This window comes from Phyllobates terribilis, unplaced genomic scaffold (assembly GCF_046119375.1).
Source record: "Phyllobates terribilis strain yellow unplaced genomic scaffold, ASM4611937v1 Scaffold_2__4_contigs__length_985480577, whole genome shotgun sequence".
Classification (NCBI taxonomy): Eukaryota; Metazoa; Chordata; class Amphibia; order Anura; family Dendrobatidae; genus Phyllobates; species Phyllobates terribilis.
Window position 1 is genome coordinate 206,852,144 of NW_027362762.1, and position 11,469 is coordinate 206,863,612.

At 48.1% G+C, this 11,469-nt stretch overlaps 1 protein-coding gene across 1 annotated transcript in view; it reads right to left on the reverse strand.

Moving 5' to 3' along the window:
* ITM2B (integral membrane protein 2B) overlaps positions 1-8,174 on the reverse strand; it is a 62,914-nt gene extending 54,740 nt beyond the window's left edge. Inside the window, exon 1 of the mRNA XM_073663832.1 lies at positions 7,956-8,174. Within this exon, the coding sequence (XP_073519933.1) occupies positions 7,956-8,048 (93 nt within the window). The 5' untranslated portion in view covers positions 8,049-8,174. The remainder of the gene's footprint in view (positions 1-7,955) is intronic.
* Positions 8,175-11,469: the final 3,295 nt, after the last annotated feature.

Sequence of the window (11,469 nt, forward strand, 5' to 3'; positions counted from 1 at the left end):
AACCGACTCCTGAAATACATAATAAATTGGGTACAGTAGGACAATGCAGGATGTACTGTAAAAGTTTTCAGAAGAATTTGGGAAAGTTATGAAATGTCCTATAAATGTTCAGTTTCTGATCTAAGGATCTCGGCTTTTATTTGAGATGAATCTGTGCTGCACTTTATGTACCCGCTCAGTAGTGAGGCCGGGCTGAGGAGTCGGAAGTCAGGGAAATTGAGGTTTGGATTACCAACTCAACTGACCTGGTATTCAATCACCCCTATTGCTATGAAGCCCCTAAAAATTTCTGGTCAAAGCAATTACCTTCATAAGTCACATGCTTAGTGAAAGGAAGACCACCTGTGTGCAATATAAGTGTCACATGGTGTCACGCAAGGTGAGGGAAAGACTAAGTGCAATGAACGAAGGGAAGAGTGGGAGGAAGCCTAAACACTAGGGAAAGGAGGGAGTGGAGACCCCTAGACAGATCTAATATCTGAAAGGCCACAGAGGCTGCAACACCATTAAGCAAGAGGCACCTCTAACCAAACACCATAAAGACCAAGGAGATCTCCAAACAAGTCAGGGACAACGTTGTTGAGAAGTAAAAGTCGAAGTTCTAAAAATATATCTATATCTATCACACAATCTGTGATATCCAAGCAAGGGCCCCCCCCCCAAAAAAAAAACAAAATAAAACAACTCTCAGCCCGAGCAAGGAGGGAATTAGTCAGAGAGGCAGCACAGAGACTAAAAGGTAACCCTGAAGGAGCTGCAAAGTTCCCAAGCAGAGACTGGAGTATCATCTGTCCAAAAGACCACAATAAACCATACACTCCATAGAGGTGGCCTTAATGGAAGAGTGGGCAGAAAAATGCCTTTACTTACAAAAAAATTGTAAGGCTCGTCTTGAGCTTGCCAAAAAACGTGTGGGAGCCTCTTCAAATGTATGGAGGAAGTTGCTGTGGTCCGATGAGACCAAAATTGCACTTTCTGGCCACCAAAGGTAAACGCTATGTCTGGCGCCAAACCAACACAGCTCATCAGGAGGGCGTTAAACTAGAAGAAGAGGGGATGGGAAGAAAAACGCCGGACACGAACATGCAACCAGAGAACATACTAATGAAAGATATGAAGTGCGACAAAGAAGGTCCAAGACAAGATACTTGGAAGGGAGGTAAGAAAATTTCTAATACAATCAACAGGGAGAAGATAGGAACAAAACAAAATCGTGTAAACTGCGTGCTAGCAAATGCCAGGTGCCTGACAAACAAGATGGATGAACTGGAAGCAGAAATATCTACAGGTAACTATGACATAGTGGGAATAACCGAGACATGGTTAGATGAAAGCTATGACTGGGCAGTTAACTTACAGGGTTACAGTCTGTTTAGAAGGGATCGAAGAAGTCGGAAAGGTGGTGGAGTCTGTCTATATGTAAAGACGTTTCTAAAGCCTACAATACGGGAGGATGTATGGGAGGGAAATGAGGAGGTCGAGTCCTTATGGGTGGAGATACATGGGGCAAAAAACAATAATAAAATTATCATAGGAGTCTGTTATAAACCACCAAATATAGCAGAAGCCACGGAAAGTCTATTAATGAGACAAATAGACGAAGTAGCAAAAAATAACGAGGTGCTTATTATGGGGGACTTCAACTACCCCGATATAGACTGGGAAACCGAAAGCTGTAGATCTCAGAAAGGAAACAGGTTTCTGTCAATTATCAAAGACAATTATTTGTCACAACTTGTGCAGGAACCAACTAGAGGGACGGCCCTTTTAGACTTAATATTAACTAACAGGCCAGACAGAATAACTGGGGTGCAGGTCGGGGGGCACCTGGGAAATAGTGACCACAACATTATACAATTCCACATGTGCTTCAGTAGGGTGCCCAGCAAGGGAGTCACAAAAACACTGAACTTCAGGAGGGCAAAGTTTGATCAGCTAAGAGATGCCCTTCACCTTATAGACTGGGATATTACTAAAGATACTAGGAGCACGGATAGAAAATGGGAAATTTTCAAAACAGTCCTACATAGTCACTGTAGAAGGTACATACCTTATGGGAATAAAAGGGCTAGGAATAGGAGGAAGCCAATGTGGCTAAATAAGGAAGTCAAGAGGGCAATGAAAAACAAAAAAAGGGCTTTCAGTAAACTTAAACAAGAAGGCAGCGAGGAAGCGCTAATATCTTATAGGGAAGAAAACAAAATCTGTAAGAAACAAATAAGAATAGCAAAAGAGGAGACAGAGAGACTAATTGCCAAGGAAAGTAAAACGAATCCCAAACTGTTCTTTAACTATATAAACAGTAAAAGGATTAAAACTGATGGAGTTGGCCCATTGAAAAATAACCTGGGTAAAATCATAGAGGGCGATGAGGGTAAAGCAAACCTACTCAGTAGCTTCTTCTCCACTGTTTTCACAAAAGAAAACAATTTATCGGAGGAAATGCAGAGTGATAAAGTAAACCCTCCGCTAAATATCACCCACCTAACCCAGGAGGAAGTTCAGAAACGCCTAAATAATATCAAAATAGACAAGTCACCAGGCCCAGATGGCATACACCCCCGGGTACTAAAAGAATTAAGTAATGTGATAGACAGACCGCTGTATCTTATATTCAAGCACTCTTTATGGACAGGGACTGTCCCACTAGACTGGCGCAAAGCAAATGTGGTACCAACATTCAAAAAAGGGGTTTAAAAGTGACCCTGGGAACTATAGACCAGTCAGCTTAACGTCTGTTGTGGGTAAATTGTTTGAAGGATTTCTTAGAGATGCTATTGTAGAATATCTTAATGATAATAACTGTCTAACTCCATATCAACATGGATTCATGAGGGATCGCTCCTGCCAAACAAACCTGATTGCCTTCTACGAGGAGGTGAGCTCACAGCTGGACCAGGGAGAGTCAGTGGATGTTGTATACCTTGACTTCTCCAAAGCGTTTGATACCGTGCCACACAAAAGGTTGGTATATAAAATGAGAATGCTTGGTCTGGGGGATAATGTGTGCAAGTGGGTAAATAGCTGGCTGAGTGATAGAAAGCAGAGGGTGGTTATCAATGGAGTAAGCTCAGGGTGTGTCAGGGTTACTAGCGGGGTGCCTCAAGGGTCTGTCTTGGGCCCTATATTATTTAATATATTTATTAATGATCTAGTGGAAGCGTTGCATAGTAAAATAGCAATATTTGCAGATGATACTAAACTTTGTAAAGTAGTTAATACAGATGAGGATAGGGCACAGCTACAGGAGGATTTAGATAATTGGGGAGTTGGGCCAAAAAGTGGCAAATGGGGTTCAATGCCGATAAGTGAAAGGTCATGCACATGGGAAAGAAAAACAGCAGTCACCCATACATATTAAATGAGAAACCGTTGGGGAAATCTGACATGGAGAAGGACCTGGGCGTCTTGGTTAATAGCAAATTAAATTGGAGTGCCCAGTGTCTGGCAGCAACTGCGAAGGCAAATAGAGTCATGGCATGCATCAGAAGAGGAATAGGGGCATATGATGAGAACATTGTTCTTCATCTGTATAAAGCGCTGGTAAGGCCGCACTTAGAATATTGTGCACAGTTCTGGGCTCCGGTGCTCAGGAAAGACATATTGGAGCTAGAGAGGGTACAAGGGAGGGCGACTAAGGTAATAAAGGGAATGAAGGGACTAGAATACCCAGAGAGGTTGTCAAAATTAGGCCTATTTACGTTGGAAAAGAGAAGGCTTAGGGGAGACCTCATAAACATGTATAAATACATCAGGGGGCAGTACAGAGATCTCTCCCATGACCTGTTTATACCAAGGATGGTGACAAAGACGAGGGGGCACACTATGCGTCTGGAGGAAAGGAGGTTCCTGCACCAGCATAGAAGGGGATTCTTTACAGTCAGAGCCGTGAGACTCTGGAACTCTCTGGGAGAGGAAGTGGTGATGTCCAACTCACTTAATGAGTTCAAGAGAGGCCTGGACGCCTTTCTGCCTTTCTTGAGAACAATAAAATTAGATCTTATGCTTAGTTAATTAATCCAGGGATTTAATCTGACTGCCAGATTGGTGTCGGGAAGTGAATTTTCCTCAATGATGTAAATTGGCCTATACCGCATGGTTTTTTTTTTGCCTTCCCCTGGATCAACGCTGCGGAATAGCTGCAGTGCACAAGAAATAGGCTGAACTGGATGGACGCTTGTCTTTTTTCGGCCTTATAAACTATGTAACTATCACCCCAAGAACACCATCCATACAGCATGATGCTGCCTACACCATGTTTCACTGTGGGGAGTTTTTTTGGCAACAGGGGCAGGGAAAATGGTCGAGGGTGGGGGAGATGGATGGTGCGAAATGTTCTTGAACAAAACCGGTTTCAGTCTGTCAGTGATTTGAGAATGGGACGGAGGTTCACCGTCCAACAAGACAATGACCCAAAGCATACTGATTAAGCAACACTCGAGTGGTTTAAGGGGAAATGTGTAGATGTTTTGGAGTGGCTTAATCAAAGCCCAGACCTTAATCCAATTGAGAATCTGTGGTCAGACTTGAAGATTGCTGTTCACCAGAGGAAACCATCTAACTTGATGGAGCTGGAGCAGTTTTGCCTTGAGGAATGGGCAAAAATCCTAATGACAATATGTGGAAAGCTCATAGAGACTTATCCAAATCGACTTGCAGCTGTAATTTCCACAGAAGGAGGCTCTACAAAGTACTGACTTTAGGGGGGTGAATAGTTATGCACACTGAAGTTTTCAGTTATTTTGTCTTTTGTTGTTTGCGTCACAATAAAAAGAAAACCAAAATGTTCACATTTGTAGGCATGTTCTCTAAATGAAGTGATGCAAACCCTCGAAAAAAAAAAAAAAAAAAATCCAGGTTGTGAGGTCATCTTACAAAAAAATGCCAAGGGGGTGGTGTGTGTGTGTGTGTGTGTGTGTGTGTGTGTGTGTGTGTGTGTGTGTGTGTGTGTGTGTGTGTGTGTGTGTGTGTGTGTGTGTGTGTGTGTGTGTGTGTGTGTATATTTTTGCAAGCCACTGTATGTACTGGAACTTCCTTTCCCCCCCTCACTTCCCATTATGCATTACACCTCCAATTTTCTAAAGGCTTGTCTGACCTGAACGTCTTCCTTTTTGTTATGCCTGTATGCAGTTTGTCTGTTTCAGTTTTCTTTACTGTCAGAGGCCCAACCCCACATGCTGTAATCTGTGGCGGTGTCACCATTTCACCTGACAGGCAGTGGGCCGCACTTTGAAGTGATTTTTCAGCAGTTATACTACGTTCACACAACAGAATTTTTGGTCCGTCTGCGGTCTGTGAAAAGAAACCTATCATACGGACAGCACTAGGACCAGTGTTATTCATAACGGGCTGCTCAGATGATTGTTTTTTATCTTGCGATGTCTGTGTGAAAACTAACAAAAACCTGAGCCCATATGGATCATCGGTACAAAATCTGATTTTCATGGATAAAATTAAATTTTTAATATAGGAAACTAGAAATTGTATTCGCTGCTGAAGTGTAAATACGGATGCAATACAGGTGACAGTACAGATGAAAAATGAGGCGTTTTTTCTGGATGAAAATTGGATAATTGTTTTATATGCTGGTGTGAATACAGTCCAAGACCAGATCATTTCTAAATAAAGTGACCTGCAGATAGTCTACTCAGATCTGGCGTACTGCTGAGCAGTAAGTTTCCATACCGACGAAGTAGCTGACATTACGCCAACATGGGTAGATATGCTCTTATCTGTTAATTTGGGCATTTTAGAAAGAGGTGAACCCGATGATCCAGCAGGTGTGACAGAGACGTGGTGCACGGCCAATGTAGAAGAGTCACATTTACAGTATAGGGGGGAGGAGGAGAATAAAAAAGCTAGATCTAAACTAGCCAACTCCACAAAAAAAAAGCCACATGGAAAAATCTTGCCCTGACATCAAATCGACATCCAATCTGTGACAATATAGTAGGTTTATTAACCTTTCAGGCCATTCTGTGCAGCAGGGTGGCTCAGTGGTTAGCACTGTTGCTTTGCTGCTGGGATCCGCAGTTTAAATCCCACCAAGGACAACATCTGCAAGGAGTTTGTATGTTCTCCCCATGTTTGCGTGGGTTTCCTCCCACACTCCAAAGACATACTGATAGGGAATTTAGAGTGTGAGCCCCAATGGGGACAGTGATGATAATGTCTGTAAAGCACTGTGGAATTAATGGCGCTATATAAGAAACGCATAATAAATGTCTCACCTAGTTTTATACCTGTTCACTTTCACACACACGAAAAAAAAGTGTAGAAGTACGCATAGAAATCGGCAGCACGAGGCACGACTGGAGAGTCCTGCCCTTATCATACGCCATCCTCCACGCAGGGCCGGCTGCAGCGTGATGTGGACCCTGTCAGCTTTCCATTTGACCCTTATTTTTCAGGTTGAATGCCTTGTATCGGGCCTTGCTCTGTGTAGGTTTTATTATTCCCATCTTTCGATCCGCACAACTTTCATTCTTTTGTTACATTTTTGGGAAAACTAAGTAACAAAATAAAAGATAATTTTTTTCCTTCTTTGTGTTCACCGAATGAGATAAATATATTTTTATTTTTCGGACAGTCACGAAAGCTGCAATAGCAAACATGTTCGTGTTTTTACATTTTATTTATGCATCGGCATTAGGTGGGGGAGGGGGTGAACTGAAATAAATATGTACATATATTTGGCTTTTATTAGTCCCTCTTCTCCATCTAGGGGACGTGAACCTGCGCTCGCTTGTACGATACACATCATTGTAATATTCCTGATAGGTGAACAAACATAGCAGACATGGGGGTCCTCTGGCACGGGGTCCGCTGTAGGCCCTGGCTGCCTTGCCTACACCATCAGCACCCCAGAATTGGAGTTGTGATGAGGAGGATCGGCATTGGGACCCTTCCATTCCCAACCGCTTAGATGCCGCGGTCACATAGGGGTTAGTTCGCTGGCTGGGCTGCGGGGTCACCACTGGACAGACCCCTGTGGGCCCCGACACTTGCCCTACATGGGCTGCGGGGTCACCACTGGACGGACCCCTGTGGGCCCCGACACTTGCCCTACATGGGCTGCGGGGTCACCACTGGACGGACCCCTGTGGGCCCCGACACTTGCCCTACATGGGCTGCGGGGTCACCACTGGACGGACCCCTGTGGGCCCCGACACTTGCCCTACATGGGCTGCGGGGTCACCACTGGACGGACCCCTGTGGGCCCCGACACTTGCCCTACATGGGCTGCGGGGTCACCACTGGACGGACCCCTGTGGGCCCCGACACTTGCCCTACATGGGCTGCGGGGTCACCACTGGACGGACCCCTGTGGGCCCCGACACTTGCCCTACATGGGCTGCGTGGTCACCACTGGACGGACCCCTGTGGGCCCCGACACTTGCCCGGTCACTGGGTCCCGCTGCCGCCATGTATGTAGCACTGAGAGGAAACCTGCCCCTATTGAGGCCAGTAATGACACAGACCATTGTGACTCCTGTACAGCTGAGCCTGGTGCTATGCCGGCAGCCATGTTGTGACAGGTCACATACTGAGGTGAGCAGCACGGCCGGTACCGCCGCACACAGTGCAGACACATGCGGCTCCTGTCCGCTATCTTACAAAGCTGATCCCGGTGCCGCCGGCAGATAATCACAGGCAGCCGCCTCCATCTTACATCCTTCTCCCTCCCCGGCTGCCGGTGACCGCGGTAACCTGAGCCTGCAGGTGGCGCAGCCTCTCCCCGGGACACATACGTGGCGCCAGCAGCAGTCAGAGCCGCGCAGGTGACCGCAGCGCACAATGACTGCGCACAATCACTGATCGCCAGCGGCGGGCGGAGGATCGGCGCCTCCACAACGGCAGCCGCAGACACCATTACCTGTCCGCACAGCGATCACCGCCATGACACTGCACGACGCGGCTGCCGGGACCGATCCTGTGCCTCCTGCTGCTCTCACCTTGCTCTCCGGGATGATCAGCACCTCGCTGTTTTCATCTTCCTTCTTTCCGTCCTTTTGCGCCAACGACGAATTAAAGGCTAATTTCACCATGATGTCGGAGGGCCACAGTGGCGGCTGCGGGAGTTCCTGGACTGAGGAGAGGCGGCCGCTCTTTGTTGTGTACACAAGACAGCGAGAGATGGAAGGGAGGAGGAGGAGGAGGAGGAGGAGGAGGAGGAGGAGGAGGAGGAGGAGGAGGAGGAGGAGGAGGAGGAGGAGGAGGAGGAGGAGGAGGAGGAGGAGGAGGAGGAGGCGGGGCGTACCACCATCATAATACCAGGAGGGGACGTACCAGTATAGGGGGAAGGAGCCACCACAGTAATAGCAGGGGGATGTACCACCATAATAATACCAGGAGGGGACGGGGACGTACCATTACAGGGGGAAGGAACCACCACAGTAATAACAGGGGGGATGTACCACCATAATAATACCAGGAGGGGACGGGGGATGTACCACTATAATCATGAGAGGAGGGTACGGGGGACGTGCCATTACAGGGGGAAGGAACCACCACAATAATAATAACGGGGGAAGTAGTAGCAGCACAATAATAACAGTAGGGTATGGGGGATGTACCAACACCATAATAATAACAGGAGGGTACAGGGAACGTACCATAACGGGGACATACCACCGGTGTCCCCCAAGGTTCAGTTCTAGGACCCCTGCTCTTCTCCATCTACACCTTAGGCCTGGGACAGCTCATAGAGTCTCATGGCTTTCAGTATCACCTCTATGCTGATGACACACAGATCTACCTCTCTGGACCCGATATCACCTCCGTATTAACCAAAATCCCACAATGTCTGTCTGCTATTTCATCCTTCTTCTCTGCTAGATTTCTAAAACTTAACATGGACAAAACAGAATTCATTATCTTTCCGCCATCTCATTCAACCCTCCCAACTGACCTATCCATCATAGTCAATGGCTGTCCACTCTCCCCAGTCCCTCAAGCTCGCTGCCTCGGGGTAACCCTGGACTCGGAACTCTCCTTCAAACCACATATCCAAGCCCTTTCCACTTCCTGCCGACTCCAACTCAAAAATATCTCCCGGATCTGCACATTCCTAAACCACGAATCTGCAAAAACACTAGTGCACGCCCTCATCATCTCCAGCCTCGACTACTGCAACCTCCTGCTCTGTGGCCTCCCCTCTAACACTCTCGCACCCCTCCAATCTATCATAAACTCTGCTGCTCGACTAATCAACCTGTCCCCCCGCTATTCCCCGGCCTCTCCTCTCTGTCAATCTCTTCACTGGCTCCCCATTGCTCAGAGACTCCAGTTCAAAACCCTAACCATGACATACAAAGCCATTCACAACCTGTCTCCTCCATATATCTCCGACCTAGTCTCCCGTTACATACCTGCACGCAACCTCCGATCCTCACAAGATCTCCTGCTCTACTCCCCTCTTATCTCCTCCTCCCACAACCGTATACAAGATTTCTCCCGTGCTTCCGCCCTACTCTGGAACTCTCTACCCCAACGTATCAGACTCTCGCCTACCGTGGAAACCTTCAAAAGGAACCTGAAGACCCACCTCTTCCGACAAGCCTACAACCTGCAGTAACCACCGCTCCACCATACCGCTGCACGACCAGCTCTACCCTCACCTACTGTATCCTCACCCATCCCTCGTAGATTGTGAGCCCTCGCGGGCAGGGTCCTCGCTCCGCCTGTACCAGTCGCTGTCACATTGTGTTCAAGATTATTGAAATTGTTCTTGTATTATACCCCCTTTTTCACATGTAAAGCGCCATGGAATAAATGGCGCTATAATAATAATAATAATAATAATAATAATAACAATAAGAGGGTGCAGAGGGGATGGTACCACCACAGCAATAATAACAGGGGAGGTACCACCACAGTAATAGCAGAGGGGGTGTACCACCACAGTAATAATAACAGGGGGGATGTACCTGTGGCGCCCCTGAGGGTTCGGTCGCCACAGAGGTACTGCACCTCACCCAGAGGTGTGGTGTCTCCCTTCTCTCAGGTAAGGAGGGAGTGCTGCACGGGACCCCCAAACACCTGCATCCAACACTACACTGCTCCAGGCCGGCTGGAAGGGCAAGACGCAATGTATGTTCCTGCTGAGCCCTGACCCTGGCTGGAGTGGGGGGAACCCAAACGTAGGGGGAACCAGTAGTGGGTGTGGGTGGAGGAAGTAGTTCGAGGGAGCACTTTAGTAGGAGTATAAAATAGGGAAGCCATCTTAGGGTGGCAGTTCAGTGGTGGAGGAGTTGTGTCAGTTCTAGGGAGCTGTTCAGAAGAACAATTCAGGAGCAGAGTCTCATTGGGAGATCTGCTCCACAGTTAGGGCCAGGTCAGAAGGCCCCGGAGGGGAGCAGGGAGTAGGCTCCGTTGTACAGAAAGGATCCCAGGGGGTACGGTGCGTGCAGGACGGCACCCATACGCCCCGCATCTGTTAGAAGACAGAGGGATCGCTGCGGCATTCTAATCCCCCAGGAGGGTCAAGTAGGTCCCGGATCTGACGTACAGGAAGGACTTCAGAGCACCCGAACGGGATTGAGGGTGGGCAGCGCAGAGCAGGAGGGAGAAGGACCAGAGTAAAGACGGTCAAATAGGAACACGAGAAAGTGGGGTTCTGCCAGATATTCCCAAGTTGCCTGAGGAAGGATTGAACCTCTGCCCGGTGAATGCAGCGCGACACGGGAGGCCTTTACCTGTATAGTGCACCTGTGAAGTGTCTAAAGAACTGTTAGTACAATCTTGGATGACTGCACTGCCTTTGTCCATTCTTCATTGGCACTATCGTTCCCCCTGCACTACAACGCCCAGCGGGACCCACTCTCTACTACTACACTGCCCTGAGGCCTACTTCACCTGTGGGGAGCCGTCCCATCTCAAGCTGCCCTAACATCTGCCTCAGAGGACTGTTGCAGCGCTGGTGATCTTCACCAGGTACCACAGGTGGCGTCACGAACTTTCCCAAATCCCCATATATATAATATCCCCCTTTTTGAGCGACCGCCCTGGGCCACGGACCGGGCCAGTCACCGTGAAATCCCCCGGCTATCGGAGGCCCGGCTGCCGAGTACCCCACGGCCCTGGGGGTGCGTCACACCACCACAGTAATAATAACAGGGGGGGGGGTGTACCACCACAGTAATAATAACAGGGGGGGGGTGTACCACCACAGTAATAATAACAGGGGGGGGGGTGTACCACCACAGTAATAATAGGGGGGGTGTACCACCACAGTAATAATAGGGGGGGTGTACCACCACAGTAATAATCGGGGGGGGTGTACCACCACAGTAATAATAACAGGGGGGGGGGGTGTACCACCACAGTAATAATAACGGGGGGGGTGTACCACCACAGTAATAATAACAGGGGGGGGGGTGTACCACCACAGTAATAATAACAGGGGGGGGTGTACCACCACAGTAATAATAACAGGGGGGGGGTGTACCACCACAGTAATAATAACAG